An 18,906-nucleotide genomic window follows, 5' to 3' on the forward strand; every position below is an offset into this window, starting at 1 on the left:
TGGTAGCGGTGTGGAATGAGCTTCCAGTGGAAGTGGTGGAGGCAGGTTCATTGGTATCATTTAAAAATAAATTGGATAGGCATATGGATGAGAAGGGAATGGAGGGTTATGGTACGAGTGCAGGCAGGTGGGACTAAGGGGAAAAAATATTTGTTCGGCACTGACTTGTAGGGCCGAGATGGCCTGTTTCCGTGCTGTAATTGTTATATGGTTATATGGTTATATGATATTGTCCATAATTTGGAAAATAAACAAAAAGTTCGTCAATATAGCAATCATGCTACCATAGCGTTGAATCATATCAAAGGCACACACGACTAATAACAAAGAACAATTACCAAGAGAAGAGGGGAAACTTTCTGCCATTTGAAAGAGCAAACATTTGCATGCATGTCAGATTTTGGAATGAAATAACATTTGTATGTAGGGGTGTCCATAAACCAGGCATTAGTAACCTGGGGATGCCCATAGCATCTGCAAATTTATTTTGAATGGTCGTTCTGCAGTGCTGGAAAGTTATGATCTTACATTCACTTTGTTTACATGAGGAGCTGATTTAAAGTACAGGTGAAAACTGGAAAATTAAATACGTCTATTTACACTAAATAACATGAATGGTCGAGTTTGCAAACAAAAGCTGAGCTAGTAGACCAGAAGATCACCTAGGTGTTGCAGCAGTAGGTAAACAGCTTTCTCCATCTATTTCCTTCGCTCCATAGATGCTGCTGCACCCACTGAGTTTCTCCAGCAATTTTGTGTGCCTTCTCCATCTCATTGTTGTCCCCGCGTCAATCTATGGAACTCAGCAACCGTGACATATCTGCTTTTGCCTTGTACTGTGTTGTTACCAGCTAGCAACAAAAAAAATTGGAATTTTGAATGGCAATAGGCGTGTGCCTTATTGATGTCCAGTGGATAGACAAGATATATTTCAGATCTGGTGCAGGAAAGAATTTGTATTAAACCTCCAGCTGTTCGCCCACTCTTGAGCAACGGCAGAAACCCAGCATCACCCAGAACAATTTTCAATGTTCTTGGAATTTTATCAACCCTCAAAACAGCTTGACCCCCCTCAACCATGGCCAATTAATTTGGGTTATTGGGGGCTGGGGGGGGGGGGGGGGGGGGGGGGACGGGGGGGGGGGGGGGGGGGGGGGGGGGACACACGGTAAAAGAACAAAAGCATAATTAAAACAACATGTACATGTTTAGTTTCGTTTAGAGTTACAATGCGAAAACAGGCACCTCGGCCCACCAAGTCCACACTGACCAGCGATTCCCACACACTAACACCATCCTACACACCGCAGGGACAATTTGTATTTATAACAAGCCAATTAACCTACAAACCTATGCATCCTTGGAGTGTGGGAGGAAACTGGAGAACCCGGAGAAAACCCACGCAGATCATGAGGAGAATGTACAAACTTTATACAGACAGCACCCGTAGTCAGGACCGAACCGCTGCGTCACCTTGCAAAGCATGGGTCAAAACGAATTCATCCCAATGGGCTACGAATGCTCAGTTATCAAGTATAACAAGACCGAGATGAGTAAGTTATCTTTAATTTAAGTACAAGGCCAAAATGGAGAGTTTGTAAAATTTCTGGCTTGCTGAACAGGCTTATGGACTGCAACGGCCTACTTGATATATAGCAGGGGTAAATTTGCCTTCTGTTTTCTGTCCTTATCATCACTGTCAGTCATTGATATTTCTATTTGATACTCAACTTAAGTGGAAGAGGTTCTTCAGATTCCCACACGTCTAAAGTCAACACCCAGCTTCTGTTCCAATTTCCATACAACTGATTTAGGACTCAACATGCGGATGAACTCGGAGTTCTAATACACTGTATTAGTGTGTTAAAAAAATAATAATAATAACCTCCTATGAATGGCCACTCACCTCTTTGGCATTCACACAAACAAGCATCCACACAAGGTCTCTTCTAATGATAGCTAGTTAAATCCTCAAATACCTTATATTTGGCAGTCATATAATTGCATGCATGAAAATTTAAACCACAAGTCTGTGTAGGCCCATTTAAAATATAGATAGAAAGGGAATACAGATACTGAAATCCTGAGCAAAACAGTGCCAAATTAACTCAGTGGGCAATGCAGTATCTGTGGAGGAAATGCTTGGGGCCTGTCCCACTTGGCTGTCGTTCGCGCGCCATTTACACGACCTGCTAGCGCGTGGGTAGCGCGGGGACGGGCGCATGGAGTGGTGAGGAGGAGTGTGGAGTGGCGTGGAGGAGCACTCCTACTCCCAGAGCGGGGCCAAGAAAATTGAAGATAGACACAAAATCCTGGAGTAACTCAGTGGGACCGGCAGCATCTCTGGAGAGAAGGAATGTATGAGATTTTGGGTCAAGAACCTTCTTTCAGACTGAAGAGTCTCGACCCAAAACATCATCCATTGCTTCTCTCCAGAGATGCTGACAGTCCCGCTGTGTTACCCCTGCATTTTGTGTCCATCTTCAAATGACGTCACGGGCTCCAGACGGCTGTGCGAGCGCATGGTGATGCCCGCAACCGTAGCGCGACCGTCACTACCAGCCTGTCGCGTAAGTGACGGCCCAAGTGGGACAGGCCCTGTAGACATGCCCCAGATTACACTATCCATTTGATGCAGGAAATCAGTTGGTCCAAAACGGTTCACCTTGCTTGGCTCCATTCTCCAATCTATATTACTAAATCTCTGATCTTGACCGCTTTTGGCCCACTGTGCTGCGATTTCCAAAAGAACGCCGCCACCTACAGCCGTCATTTTTGGCCACCTCGCTCAGAGCCGCTCTCCGCCTTACGGGTGCGGAGGATTTTTCCCATCGATGAAAAATCAGAGAGATTAATGTTTTTAAAAATTCACCATTCCCTCTGCTGCCCCTGCTAGAGGGAGGGGGAGGGACTATAAAACCAGGAAGTGTTGAGCCTCACTTAGTCTCTGCAAGATGGATGAAGCCAAGGGTCACGTCTCTCTGAATAACACTGAACAAATGTCTACACATGTCTACACCCTTAATGTGGTTTGAAAATGAAAATATGGTTTGTTTGAAGTAAAAAGGCACTGCCTGCAAATGGTTGATTGGGCGCTTTGGCTTGAAGTTGAAAGGCACTACTTACTGCAAATGGTGGCTTGGGCACTTTGGCTTGAAGTTAAAAGGCACTACTGCAAATGTACTTACTTCCTGTATGCACTGTATATTGATTTATGATAAAATGCTACCACTTACGGCTGTGATTTTTGGCCATCTTACTCAGTCCCCCCTCCGCTGAGGAGGTGCAGGGTTATTAGTGTATAAAAAATGTTGAGAATCTCTCTCCTGTCAATCACGCCCTGAAAGCCACACCTTTTCCGGTGGGAGGGGGAGGGGTTATAAAACCCGGAAGTGTGGGTGTGGCTCGGTCTCTGCATGATGGGGGAGGGAGAGGTCATGACTGTCTGAGCTGTGAATCAACTGAACACACTGAATGTCTACTGAACTGTGAGTTTGGTGTTTTGTGTGGTTTTATGGTGGTTTCACCCTGCATGAAATGGTATGAAGCTGCATTTGAATTTGGCGGCCTTGCATCCTGCTTGAAGTGGTATGAAACTGCGCTGAATTTGGTGGCCATGGATGCAGCTTGAAGTGGTATGAAACTGCACTTAAATTTGGTGGCCTTGCACCCTGCTCGAAGTGGTTGGAAACTGCACTTGAATTCGGTGACCTTGCACCCTGCTCATAGTGGTGAGAAACAGCACTTGAATTTGGTGGCCTTGCACCCTGCTTAAAATGGTAGGAACATGGATTTGAATTTGGTGGCCTTGCACCCTGCTTGAAATGGAATTTCAAGGAATAATCATGAGTCAACTGCCAGCCCACCAGCCATGAGTGAGCTGCCAGCAGATCAGGCTTGAGGGACTGAGCTGCCTCCCCCAAGAACCCATACCAGCGCTCCAGAAAGCCCTCCCACTGGCAACCAATATTGGAATTGGTGGAGAGGTGGAATATTGCATCGGGGGACCAGCCCTCCCGTGTGAACATGGGACCCAACGGGTCCCACTTAGTCTAGTACCTTCTATAGCTTATCAGCATCGTTTCCAGGTGCAATTGGTAAATTAGAATTGAGCTATCCAGTTATAAAAAAAATTAAAAAAAACTATTTAATTCTTAAGTTGGGAAGAAATGTCAGACTAGGGCAAGGCTTTGAGGTGAGAGGGGCAGAGTTTAAAGGAGATACAAGGAGCAGGGGTTTTTTTTTGCACGGCAGACACCAGGAACATGCTGCTAGTGGTGGTGCTGGAAGAAATGATGATAGAAGCATTTAAGAGGTATTTTGTAGGCACATGGACATGCAGTGAACGGAATGGAATGGATCGTGTGAGGACAGAAGAGATTAATCTATCTCTACATTATGTTCGGCACAGATATTATGGACTGTGGGGGCCTGCGTGCAAGGCGATGGTGGCGATGGATGCAGGGAGTAAAGATGCCAGGAAGTGGATTGGCGTCTTGCCTCATAAACATTCTGCATACTGGGAGGTCACTGCAGGAGATGCCTCTGGGGCTCGGAGACAGAGCGGTGGCTGAGTGCGGTGAGGGACGAAGGTTTGTAGTCGATGTGCCCAGATCGCGGCATTGGTGAACTGGGCCACAGGAGGCCCTGGATCTCGTGTGGACTGGACCCCATTCCAAATAGTCGAGCGCATGGATCGGACGTGGCTTGCAGCTGCATGGAGCGTTGGAACAGCAGTCGAGGACCAACAACTCCGCTTGGCCAGGCCGAGCTTGCAATGTCACCCGTAGAAAGGGCCCTTTATGGCCAGGCTAAGAACTCTACAAGTATGACCACTTGGACATGAATCATGAAAAATTGTGCCAAAACATGACAACTTTTGTACCACTCCCGTACCACCAGACACTCGAACAGCTTTTTTGCCCTAGGCAATCAGGCTGCTGAACCAACCAGCCCTGAAACTCACCTGAACTGGACCCAGTCTATAATTTAATGCATGGACTTTATAATTTAATGTTAAATTTACTGTATGGAATTCTCCAGCACAAGATTGTCACACAGGATTGTACCATGTATGGAACTGACATGACAATAAACCCTTTGAATCTTGAATCTGTTGATGTGGAGTGTAATGGGAGGCTACCGGTGCTGCCTGTATGGAGTTTGTACGTTCTCCCCGTGACCTGCGAGGGTTTTCTCCGAGATCTTCCATTTCCTCCCACACTCCAAAGATGTACAGGTTTATAGGTTAATCGGCTTGGTAAATGTAAAAATTGTCCCTAGTGTGTGTAGGACAGTGTTAATATGCGGGGATCCCTATTCAGTGCGGACCTGGTGGGTCGAAGGGCCATTTTCCTATCTAAACGAGACTAAAAATATATTATGAAGTCTCCAGAAATTCCTTTATGTTAGAACAAACTTTAAAATAGTTAACCATTGTCTTTTTACAAAACGTTTTGTTTTCTTTGCAAGCGACTGGAGGTAGCAGAAGAGGATCTGAAGTAATCGCATTGACAATAGAGAGGATCCTTCAGTGAAGAACCATTCATGTCAGTAGAATATCAAAATCTTGTCAGGTACTGGGAAAAGCTCCTGCTGAAAGGAGCCTGTAAATTTGAATCAGATGTGGGAGAACTCCAAGGTGGAAGGCCATTGGGTTTGGCTGAGAAGGGAATGGGAAAATAATGTGTTCCCGTTCAGGCTTTGGTATGGCAACAAACATTTTAGTAACCTGGTTTCTGATCAGTCTTTGTCATCTCCAGAAAAAGGTTGTGCAACCTCTCTAATCACCTTACTATGTGCTGTAACACTTACAAAAATTGGTGGTTAAGTTTAAAAGACAAGAGGTAATTTAGTTGAGTGACAATAAAACCATTGTGCCCCTCATTAAGTGCACATCATTATGCCTTCAGCATTGCTTTCAGACTTTCCACTTCATTCAAAACTGCTCTCAAACAAGACAAACTCACCTCCTAACTTGTACACCACTTCCAAAACAAAACTTCAAAGGTTCCCAAAGAACAAGGACTGGAGAGTTCATAACGAGATAAATTAAAAACATGCCAAGTGATGATTTGGAATTTTCTTCTCTGGAGTGTGTGGGGACTCTTGGAGATGAAGAATGTGGGTATAGTGGAGGCATTGAACCAGAACCAGAACCAGAACCAGGCATTGAACCAGAAGATCAGTGAGGTTTTGATGAACGGCAGAGCAACCTAAAAATGGACCAAGATCAAAGAAATTCCTGCTCCAAGTTACTAGAATGAAAGGTAAAGGTGTGAAATTTTAGAATTTCTTATCTAAAATAAGTTTAAATTTTAGGTATTGGACTGGAAGCGTAACGTGGTGAAATGTTTTGGATCAGCTGAGTTTATAGGTACTGCAATGAATGCATAGGTCATCCAGGGCATGTTTAAGAGATTTGGTCCCCTCCAGAAATAAAGTGCATGCAACCTCTCGAATCATCGTACAAAGGACATACTGCAGTACAGATTTACAAAAATCAATGTTACAAGTTTAATTTTTTTTAATTCCACACAACAAGACTATCATTTCCCATTTTTGATTGAATTATTCAAAGATCAGCCTGGGAACAGCTCTTCGGCCCGCCTTGTGTACACAGACCATCAATCTCACGTTCATACGAACTCAACGTTAGCCAACTTTTGCACCCATTCACGCACACACTAAGGGGTATTTATAACAACCAAATTACCCACAAACCCACACGTTTTTAAGATGTGGGAGGAAACCAGAGCACCCAGAGGAAACTCATGTGGTCACAGGAAGAAAGTGCAAACTCTGCAGTCAGCATCCAAGATCAGGATTGAACCCAGGTCTCTGGCGCTGAGGTGCAGAAGTGCCATTAGCTGTACCACCCAGAGTCAAATAATTAGCATGGGGAAGATGGTGGTTAGGATTTAGAAAATAATTGTTTGTGAAGAAAGAGGCAAACCTCGTTTACTGGTGGGGTTTCCAGAACAGGGACATAGTTTATAGACAACACAAAAATTGGTGTCATTGTTGATAGCATTGTTCCTATTGCAGACGATTCTCCGCTTATGTCCGATAACATAAGACCAAGGCACGTGCGTACCAGCCCAATAAGATGATATTGGAGCGGCAAAGCAGAATTCCAAACCTAGAGTTAGCAACATGTGACCACAAAATTGACAAGTGTGGTACTGTGCATCTCACTGTTATGGCAAATGGGCTTCTGAACTAAAGGCAATATATCATAAAGCATGAAAAGCACCAACCATTTAGTGTCCAAAGCTATAGTTTTCAGAGTAGAATAACAGAGTAGAAGGCCAAATCACTGGATGGATTTAAGAGAGCTCTAGGGGCTAGTGGAATCAAGGAATATCGGGAGAAGGCAGGCACGGGTTATTGATTTGGGACGATCAGCCATGATCGCAATGAATGGCGGTGCTGGCTCGAAGGGCCGAATGGCTTCCTCCTGCACCTATTTTCTATGTTTCTAACAAGCATCCTTAGTTCCCTATGACAAATTCACAACCCTCCAAGTAAAAAAATGTTTTACCAGTTCCCAAATGAGTTTTTTTTTTCTAAGTAGTTGCTTTACCGGTTCTAGCCAGAGAAACCAGTCACATGAACCTATCCAGTTAAACCTCTCAAACACACACATTCCAGTGAACATTGACAATTGTTCCTTGTAGGAGGATTCCTTCACCCACCCACATATCTGAATTTTAATCTACATTCCACCTCAAGATCAGTATATCCTTCCTTTGATACTGCAGTACTCCAAATTAGTCAGAGTACTCCAAATGTATTTTTTGCATTGCAGTCCTGTTGCAATAGAACAGTTTATCTCCTTAATCGCTACATCTTGCAATGCCAACTTCCTGATGTCATGTGGAGCCATCTATAACTATAACCATTGAAGGATGGTGAGTGCAGAGATATGTAAGACAGCAGGAAATTAAAGTATAAACCTAAAACATCAATTAAATCATAATAGCAGTTAACTGGCACAAGTTGAAATACGAAAGTCAGTGGATTAATGAAAGTCCTTCACAAAAGTAATTAAAACGCAAAAATAAATTTACAGGAAAACAGAAGCAGAAGAAAAACTTAAATGGTTAGTTGAAAATGTTTGTATCAGTGAAACAAGATGAGTTAACCATCTTCCTCAATTATCAACTTCCATTTTTTTTAGTTTCCATAACTCTTGTAAAGAGATTTTGCAACAGAGCTCTTAAGCCACGCATTTACAAGAGGAACCTAATTACATTGACAGTTTTGTGAAATGTGGTTTTAATTCTAAAATTACCCCTTGTCATAGCTCAATGTTAAATATCTAGATGATGCTACACACCGGAATTGTACCCAACCAAGGAGCTCAAACTATGCACAGTATTGCTTATTTCTCCAATTCCCCTCATTAAAATACGGTTCCAGTCAATATATCCAGTCATATAGAGTCAGAGTACTCGATGTACAGCATTGAAACAGATAAGGTGGGCTAAAGGGCCTGTGTTCACTTTATCCATGCCCCTCATGATCTTGTACACCTCAATACAGCCTCCTATGCTCCAAAGCAAAAAGTCCCAGCCTAGGCAATCTCTTCCTGTAACTCTAGCCTGCAAACCCAGATAACATTATTATCTAAATGGTGGCCGATATTATCTAAATGGTGGCCGATAGGGAAAGGGGGAGATGCAGCGAGACCTGGGTGTCATGGTACACCAGTCATTGAAGGTAGGCATGCAGGTGCAGCAGGCAGTAAAGAAAGCGAATGGTATGTTAGCTTTCATTGCAAAAGGATTTGAGTATAGGAGCAGGGAGGTTCTACTGCAGTTGTACAGGGTGTTGGTGAGACCACACCTGGAGTATTGCGTACATTTTGGTCTCCAAATCTGAGGAAGGACATTATTGCCATAGAGAGAGTGCAGAGACGGTTCACCAGACTGATTCCTGGGATGTCAGGACTGTCTTATGAAGAAAGACTGGATAGACTTGGTTCATACTCTCTAGAATTTAGGAGATTGAGAGGGGATCTTATAGAAACTTACAAAATTCTTAAGGGGTTGGACAGGCTAGATGCAGGAAGATTGTTCCCGATGTTAGGGAAGTCCAGTACAAGGGGTCACAGCTTAAGGATAAGGGGGAAATCCTTTAAAACCGAGATGAGAAGAACTTTTTTCACACAGAGAGTGGTGAATCACTGGAACTCTCTGCCACAGAGGGTAGTTGAGGCCAGTTCATTGGCTATATTTAAGAGGGAGTTAGATGTGGCCCTTGTGGCTAAGGGGATCAGGGGGTATGGAGAGAAGGCAGGTACGGGATACTGAGTTGGATGATCAGCCATGATCATATTGAATGGCGGTGCAGGCTCGAAGGGCCGAATGGCCTACTCCTGCACCTAATTTCTATGTTTCTATGTTTCTAACATCCTCGTTATTCTCTTCTGCACCATATCTAAGTTAATGACGTATTTCCTATAGTTGCGCGTCCAGAACTGCACGCGTTACCTCAAGTGTGGTTTTACCAATGACCTGCACAGCTGCGTCATGATGTCCCAACTTTAGTGCTCAATAACCTTCCCACTGAAGGCAAGCTTTTCACATGCCTTCCACAATACACTGTCCACCTGACTCACCACGTTCAGGGAACCATGCAGATGTTGCTGTTCTGCAACCCTCTCCATCACTCTACCTTTTATTGTGCAAGTCCTAAATTAACAGTCTTTGTGACTTCTGTGCCCACCAATTTCTCAATCAGTGACTGAGTCTGGACTACTTGTGTACGAGGACAGCAGATTTCACACTAGCGACTAGCATGACTGCATACTTAAAGTGCATGACAAGACGAGGGTGGGCAAAACTGTGGCCCTTTCATTGGCCCTACTCTGCTATCCACCCCCTTCCTTGGACACGGGACACAGATGAAAGACTCTACTTACTGTACTCTACTGTACTCCCTGTACACACATGACTCTGTGGCTAGGTTCAGCTCCAACTCTGAAATCAAGTTCGCTAATGACACTGTGGTGGTGGGCCTGGTCACCGAAAATAATGAGAAGGCCTTCCGGGAAGACGTGGCTCATCTGGCACTCTAGTGTCAGGATAACAGCCTCCTCTTGAATGTCAAAAAAACTAAGGAGCTGATCGTGGACTTTAGGAAGGCACAACATCCGGGGACTTACACGCCACTGAAGATAAATGGGACAACTGTGGATAGGGTGGGCAGCTTTAAATACCTGGGAGTCCACATCACAGAAGATCTGACATGGACAACACACGCTGCCACACTGGTGAGTAAGGCAAGGCAGCAGCTTTACCACCTCAGGCAATTGAGGAAATTCAGAGTCTCTGAGGATCCTCCAGTGCTTCTACTCAGCGGCTGTAGAAAGTATCTTGTCCGGAAACATCACAAACTGTTTTGGGAAGTGCTCTGCCCAGGACAGGAAGGCTCTGCAGAGAGTAGTGCGTTCGGCCAAACACACTATGGGAACTTCACTCGCCCCCCCTGCAAGAACTATACAACAGGAGGTGCAACTCCAGAGCCAACAACATTATGGGGGACCCCTTCCACCCCAGCAACAAACTGTTCCAGCTGCTATGGTCAGGCACACACCTCTGCTGTCATGCTGTGAAAACAGAGAGGATGGGAAGTAGTTTCTTCACAGTACCCATTAGGACTGTAAACTCTTCTCACCAAGGACTAACTTACTGTACTAATTTACTGTTGTATCTTTTTAAAATTGCCGTTTTTTTCTCACAAATATGTAATTACTGATTCTGTTCTATTCTGTTTTGTCGGGTTTTTTTGCACAATCCGCAATCATTGCTACTTTTCATTTCACTGCACATCTCGTATGCGTATGTGACAAATAAACTTGACGGGAAAATATTTAACATTTTGCCAAGCTTGACTTTAGAGAAGGCACTGATAGGCTTATTTTAAAAACTTTTAATCACCCAAAATCTTTAATAAACATGAACAGTCTGCACCTGTTCACTAGTTATGTACTGTCCTTCAAAGTAATTAGTGGATTGTAATTTACTCATACGTGCCCTGGACATATTGAGCAAATCTTCCACCATAGTGTAGCTACTGGGCCTCAGACACATTTCCAAGTGAGGATGCCCTGATATCCTTTATGCTGCCGGCGTAAGCCATTGAGGGCATCTTCCACCATGCATCTGGCTTCTCCAATAGACTCCAGCACCACAGTGCATGAACGTCTGCAGACTTCCTAGCTCTCTGCTAGTGATATACTTCCTGAGGCTGCACCAGGTCAATGCAAGAGCAAAGAGCTGCCTCAAAAAGGCTGGCAGCATCATCAAGGACCCACACCATCCTGGCCACACACTCATCTCCCCGCTACCTTCAGGTAGAAGGTACAGGAGCCTGAAGACTGCAATGTCCAGGTTCAGGAATAACCCCTTCCCCACAGCCATCAGGATATTAAACTCCTCAAACAAAACTGTGAACGTTAAAAGACCATTATCTGTTTATTTGCACTTTATCTGTTTATTTATTCATGTGTGTATATATTTATATAATGGTATATGGACACACTGATCTGTTCTGTATGCATGCCTACTATATTCTGTTGTGCTGAAGCAAAGCAAGAATTTCATTGCACTATCTGGGACACATGACAATAAACTCTTGAATATCACAGTGCCATTCAAATGAATGGGAGGCATCAGATGCCAGGAAAAATTCAAACATTTTATTTATTGTAAATTTAGGAATTATGATTTTAACATCAGTTAATTGTGTTGGTGCAGGGCACCCAGTGGAACTGCGCCCAGAGCTACTCGGATACATTTTCTGATAAGGTCATTTAATCTGTCTTAATAAAAATGAAGTTTTCTGTGATCTGTCACTTTTCTTTTACACCCAAATAGATTCACGGTAGTAATTTGGATATTGGCAATATTTGCAACATCTGATATTTTGACCACAGAGGAAGGGTTATAACAAAGTTACGCTTCTCAAACAAGGGTGGAGAATTAATCTCCACCTCAAGGTGGGAGCAGAATGCAATGTGCATGCAGTGACATGCAAAATTGGCCAAATTTACAATAATGCAAGCAATCACTTGCAACCACAGCAGCTCAGGAACCTATGCGTGGGATTGCAATTGAGTCACGAGAATTATCAATCCTGCAAGATGCTCATTGTCTGGTAAATGTCAGCAAGCTTGCACAATGCTTTTATCTTGTGGCAACCACCATATCGGAGCAACCAATCAGCAGTTGTGGGCAAATAAAGGCTATCTCCATATATCCGATTCTCAGCCCAAGACCACACATAACAAGGGAAGAGTGCTCTTACAACAGTGCAGTCAGTCAAAATACTGAAGGGGGCAATCACCGGCTTGTTGAAGAAATTGCTCTGCTGCCCAGCCTACTGTGGGGCACTGATTTGAGGGTGGTTGATTACTGCTTGCTATGTCTTCCACAATCTTGCTGTGATATGGACGCAGACATTGCTCCCCGCTTCACAGCAAGACGAGGATAAGATACACTGGTCATGGGCTTTCTCTGGCTCTGGAATTTAAATACAGATACATGTACTTACAATTTAAATAAACAACCAGAGCTGGAACATGAAATTTCATCACAATCCTGGAGATCATTCTGCCCCAATTAACATTTCATGGATTGGTGTAGGAAGAAGCTGCAGATGCTGGTTTACACCGAAAATAGACACAAAATGCTGCAGTAACTCAGTGGGACAGGCGGAGAGAAGGAATGGGTGACATATCGAGTCAAGACCCTTCTTCAGACTGAGAGTCACAAGGTCATAAAATAATGTGATAGAAGCAGAATTAGGCCATTCGGCCTATCAAGTCAACACCACCATTCAATCATGGCTGATCTATCAGTCTTAACCCCATTCTCCTGCCTTCTCCCGTTTACAGCCAAAGGAGAGAGAGGCTGGAGATATGGAAGGGGAAGGTGTGATAAAGACAGCTGAAAGCAGACGGTGATCAAGAAATGTTGAATGGATCATTGTTAGCTAGGGAAGGTGACACCAGCTGGTCACAGGCCTCCAGTCTGAGAAGCAACCTTCCAACATCATCCTCTGCATCCTTTCATGAAGCTGATTTTCCTTTTTCAGCTATCTCTCCTTGGATCCCATGCGATCTAACCTTCCAGAGCAGCCTAATCAAATGCTTTGCAGAAATCCATTTATAAATCTACAGCTCTGCCCTCATCAACCTTTTTGGTCTTTCCCCCTTCACCTTAAACCTATGCCCTCTGGTTCTCGATTTCCCTACTTCAAAAACTCAGATGCATGAGACACGACCTCCCATGTACAAGACCATGCTGACAATCCCTAATCAACCTTTGCCCATCTAAGTGCATGTATATCCTATCCCACAGAATACTCTTCAGTAACTTTCCAACTACTGATGTTAAGCTCACAGGCCTGTAGTTCTCAGCATTTGCCTTACAGCCTTCCAACTTGCCACACTCCACCCTATAATTATATTCAATTTTGAAAGAATTATTAAATTCCATGTAAAAAGGAATGCCTACTATATGGCAGAGACTACATCTAAAGTAGAGTTTTGTTGGAGTTTAATTTACAGCAACTTTCAATCTTTAAGATTGAGCCGTCTCATTGCTGATGGATTAATATAACATGTATGTTATGCAAGGGCAGTCACGGTGGCACAGCAGTAGAGTTGCTGCCTTACAGCGAATGCGTGGCCAGAGGCCTTGGTTCGATCCCGACTACGGGTGCTGTCTGTGCGGAGTTTGTACGTTCTCCCCGTGACCTGCGTGGGTTTTCCCCTTGATCTTCAGTTTCCTCCCACATTCCAACGACGTACAGGTTTGTAGGTTAATTGGCTTGGTAAATGTAAAAATTGTTTTAGTGGGTGTAGGGATTTGCAGGGATCGCTGGTCGGTGTGGACCTGGTGGGCCGAAGGGCCCGTTTCCGTGCTGTATCTCTAACTAAACTAAACCCAACCAATTATATTAAGAGGAGTGAATAATCTATCAACTTAGTAGAGCCCTTAGCTGAATTGCCGTTGCTCACTTTCGATATGAGCACTGTCATTGAAATGCACAAAAAATATTTGACAATTCCTCAGCTAAACTGTCTAAAATGATAGGTCTACCACAAATTAAGACCTTGTCCATTCAGGAAAGGGACTAGAAGGATTTTGTCACCCAGAGAGTACCGTATCGTTGAAACTCACAAAACAGGAGAGCTGTGGAGATTCAGTGAAAATTGTAAGCAAAAGTGTCAGATCATACAATGTATTCTAAAAGATTATGACATGGCAACATGAAATCCCATTTTATTTGATAAGGGCAAAATAAAACAAAATTGTCACAGAATTTTCCAGTACCATTAAAATGGACCTTGCACAAGGATTTAGCAGATTAGGTAGAGAAATTAGGTAAGAAATTGCCAGGAATTTTAAATATGCACAAAATGTTACCCCCTCAGTGAATAACCCAGGTCCTCGAGTCATATCTTCTAACCCCAATCACTATAAAATACTAATGGCTGAATTCAACTAGATGCTAAAACTAATAGGCCTTTCTCACGGGGTGACTTGACGCAAGATGTAACCAGAGTGAAGTGGTCGTGGTCTAGCACGATATCACACGATATAACGGGGGGGGGGGGGGGGGGGGGGGGGGGGGGGGACAAAGAGTTCACACGGTACTACTCGGCATTTCTGTTATTTGTGCGAGTGACTTGTCAGTCTCCCGAGCTTTCCCGTTAAATCTTGAATGACATTGTAAACGTCAAGTGTAATTAAATCATCACGTGGCACAAATGATGTCACTTTTTTTTTCCACACACTATAAATATCCTCCCTTGGTTGAACTGGCTCATTTGGAGACATGCCTGTACTAATGCCATGACTTTACTGCAGGAAGATGCCACATTACTTAGGAGAGAGGGGGAGACAGCTGTGCTTTTATTTATTTATTGCCAGTGCTAGTGTCGAGTTATTGGCTGCTCCATGGAGTTCCCCTGCACAATTAAAGCATGGAATAGCCTTCACCCTACCAGATGCAACTAAATTTAAGGTACCTCTTCTCCCCCGATCGACAGCTGCTGCAGTATAAATGTTCAGTGTGTTTATATACCATGGACCATATATATACACACACACACAATAAATAAACTGATAAAATGCAATAGGCTGTTATTGTTCAGCCCTCCACCACCTCCAGTTTAAATTCCATTTAGAATATTTATGGAGGACCAGGAAACCAGAAGCAAGAGTTACTCCAGAGTGTTGCTCCAGATCCAATGTCAGGGAGTGATTCTGCGTTGATTTTCAGCGGTCGCGGCGGGTCGGCGACCGGACAGCAATGGTGGCCAGATCTCCCACAATTCAAAGCGAGGGAGAAAGTGCCCAGCACCGACCAGTTGCTGTGGCAGTGCGCATGCACAGGGTGGCCGATGATGTTCTGGCCGTGTTTGTGCACATGTGCAGGGGGAGGATGTGCAGGCCGTAGCAGTGCACATGTGCAAGGCAGCCTGCCGTGCCGGCGGATGAAGAGCGAGCAGAAAGCAGAGCCCGGCGGCCCGAACACGGATAGGGATGGCGGGGGGAGGAGATGGAGAGCGACAGAGGGGGGGGGGGGGGGGGGGGGGGGGGGGCGCCCAGAGGTGGCCACCTAGATTTCGAGGGCCTAAGCTTCAGCCTATGAAGCCTAGTGGTAAATCCGGCTCTGCAAGGCCCCCCTGGATCTCGATGCCTAACCTATACATAAATCCGGCCCTGCCCATGTTACATAGAAACACAGAAAATAGGTGCAGGAGGCCATTCGGCCCTTTGAGCCAGCACCGCCATTCATTGTGATCATGCACAATCAATAACCCGCGCCTGCCTTCTCCCCATATCCCTTGATTCCACTAGCCCCTAGAGTAACTCTCTCTTAAATCCATCCAGTGACTTGGCCTCCACTGCCCTCTGTGGCAGGGAATTCCATAAATTCACAACTCTCTGGGTGAAAACGTTTTCTCACCTACGTCTTAAATGGCCTCCCCTTTATTCTAAGACTGTGGCCCCTGGTTCTGGACTCGCCCAACATTGGGAACATTTTTCCTGCATCTAGTTTGTCCAGTCCTTTTATAATTTTATATGTTTCTAGTCCTTTTATAATTTTATATGATTATCACACCATCACAGAACCATATCTGTTCAAAAAGAGAGCCTACCATGAGCTGCCAAAGGCAAAATAGGAATGTGACTTTGTCACATCACCTGCAGGCCAAGATTAAAAAAAACAAGGAACTGCCTTTGTAGGCATTGACTAAAGTAGCAAACACGACAGCAAAGCTTTGCTATAGGATCTTTGAACACGACAACTATGAGTTAAACATTATGCAAAAGCAAGTTAGACCACTTGTATTCACAGCCTTTAGGGATCCTGCCGAGAACAAAACTCCTTGTTCTTCAGATAAGGGAACTGGATCTTTATCATCTACCTTGGAGTGGAACTTAATGACCAGCTCAATAGTGTGGGCATGACTACAAGCGTAGACATATTTTCTTGCTTCACATCAGTGATGTATCCTCCACAGCTTGAGAACAATACTTTTGCTCCAATTCATACCAACCACTTCTCATCCACATTAACTCTTGCTTAAACAATGCCTCAACTTTACAATTCAAACCCTTACTTTCCAACCCTTCTCAATCTGCATCATACTCAAACACCAAATTAAAGTAAAAAATAAATGTTAAAAAATCAAGATAACATTGAACAATTGGTTTGGCAGTGGCAGTACAAAGAGAAGCCACAAAGAAAAGGAATGTTGCTGGTCAAAAAGTTCCTTCATGAGAACTTGGAGAACAGGTGGCGAGAACTCGGAATTTATTTCTTAAAATAAAAATGGGAAATGCGCAGCAGATCAGGCAGCATCGGTGGTAAGAGAAGCAAAGTTAATCCTTTTGTCTCCAAACATTAACTTTGCTTCTCTTACCACCGATGCTGCCTGATCTGTTGCGCATTTCCCATTTTTATTTTAAGAAATAAATTCCGATCCACATATTCCGATGATAACTATTTCTCCCTCTCACTTCCCGAATTCCCGCGTTCGGCCGAACGCACTATGGGAACTTCACTCACCCCCCTGCAGGAACTATACAACAGGAGGTGCAACTCCAGAGCAAACAAAATCATGGGAGACCCCTTCCACCTCTGCAACGGACTGTTCCAGCTGCTACGGTCAGGCAAACGCCTCCGTTGCCATGCGGTGAGAACAACTTTTTCTTAACTGAAGCCTAAAAAGGATCTTGACCAGAAATGGCACCCATTCCTTCTCTCCAGAGATGCTCTGCCTGTCCCGCTGAGTTCCTCCAGCTTTTTGTGTCTATCATTTGTATGGATCTTGGCAAGTTTAACACAACTCCTCTTTCCAATTCAATATTATTTGACCCTACAATATCTACTCACCGAATTCACATTTGGGAATGGAAGGGGGCGTGGTTGGAATAGGAAATTACTTGTTAGAAATTAAAAGGTTGAAAATATTACTTTGTTGACATTTTCCAAAACATTGCAGAATTTGTCTTCCTGTATCTTAAAAGCATCCTGAGGAATGACACTTTATAATCGTTAGCCTACCTTAACCGTTTATGCTCCATCATAACGACAAGTTTATAAATTCCGTTTTTTAAAGTTTTAGGGGGAAAAAGGATATGCTGTAACAAGAAAACACTGTATGAAAATGAAATAAGGAATTGCTTCTATGTTAAAGCAGTTCTGTTCGGGAAATATCGATTAATTTGTGGGCACTTTCAAAGCAACAATGTAAACAGGCAGCTCGCCACTTGTTCTGGGACACTGTGGGATGGACAACTATTCTTGTCACTGGTGCCTACGGTTTAAAAATATATAAAAATCACACCAGAATACACAATTACATTGTTTCATAACACTATCGTTACAATTTGTCAAACACGTCGCTATTTTTTTAAGGCAGACGTAGAGATAATACAATTCTGTCATACAGATTTCTTCTCCCCGACTAACACGTTGGCCTTGGATAGTTGACTTTCACTGCCGAATATCCACAAGGCGGCTTCGATTTTAGAGAAAAATGTAGGTCAGTCTCCTCTCCCTCCAACATCTCACGCTCAGTTCTACCTCTGCACAGGCAGACGTCCCTCAAACACGAATGGGGATCACATGAATGGACAGCAAGAGCTGGTTTCCCGTTCAACCGGGAAGGATGTCAAAATTACCCAATATCTTGCTGCTAACGATACCCCCAAAATATGGGGGGAAACGCGAGCAACACCTACCTTCAACAGCCATTATATCAAATTCCTTAATTCGAGCATTATTCCTTCAGTGATATGTTGAGCTGGACAACTGTTCCTGGACACGGGCTGCCTGGAATGCGGGGTGTGTTGTTACTCGGGTGATGAGCGCAACCTGCAGCAGCCCAGCGAGAGCGAGCGGGGCCCCGGGACTTGTAGTGAAGCGCGCCTCGCACCCTGCACGACTGCAGCAGCGACACACATCAGCAGCCGCGGCCAGCGCTGCCTCTCCTGTCTAGATAACCCCCCGCAACACACAAATAAAAAAACCCCGCGAATAGATCAACAGCAACGCAGCGGCAATTTGCAACCGCTTTCTCGGACGCGGTGGACATAAACTCTAATTCCCAAAGTGCTTTGTAATGAAAGCAGGTTGCTGGAGCTAAAGGGTGGTTCAACGCGCTATCATATCATTGACAATTCCCGCAGCCAATTGCGGCCTGATTATTTTAAGCATTTTATATTGCCAGCAATGACGTGATCGATTTGCAGATAGCAGCAGCAGCAGCAGAACATACCAAGACATTGTATTTATTTTAAAGTTACCTGTCTGATGCAAACACTCGACAATCTCGGTTATTCTGTATGATTATTTTCATAAAATTAAATGCTA

The 18,906-nt window shown here is 44.1% G+C and overlaps 1 protein-coding gene across 3 annotated transcripts in view; it reads right to left on the reverse strand.

Annotated features, from left to right (window-relative positions):
• The window catches only part of samd12 (sterile alpha motif domain containing 12), a 120,359-nt gene extending 101,665 nt beyond the window's left edge, over positions 1-18,694 (reverse strand). For 2 of the 3 annotated variants that reach the window (XM_055634600.1, XM_055634601.1), the window contains exon 1: positions 18,276-18,694. In XM_055634600.1, the coding sequence (XP_055490575.1) occupies positions 18,276-18,288 (13 nt within the window). In that variant the 5' untranslated portion in view covers positions 18,289-18,694. The remainder of the gene's footprint in view (positions 1-18,275) is intronic. The other variant, XM_055634599.1, reaches the window with a different exon arrangement.
• Between the last annotated feature and the right edge of the window lie 212 nt (positions 18,695-18,906).

This window comes from Leucoraja erinacea, chromosome 4 (assembly GCF_028641065.1).
Source record: "Leucoraja erinacea ecotype New England chromosome 4, Leri_hhj_1, whole genome shotgun sequence".
NCBI classification, from domain to species: domain Eukaryota; kingdom Metazoa; phylum Chordata; class Chondrichthyes; order Rajiformes; family Rajidae; genus Leucoraja; species Leucoraja erinaceus.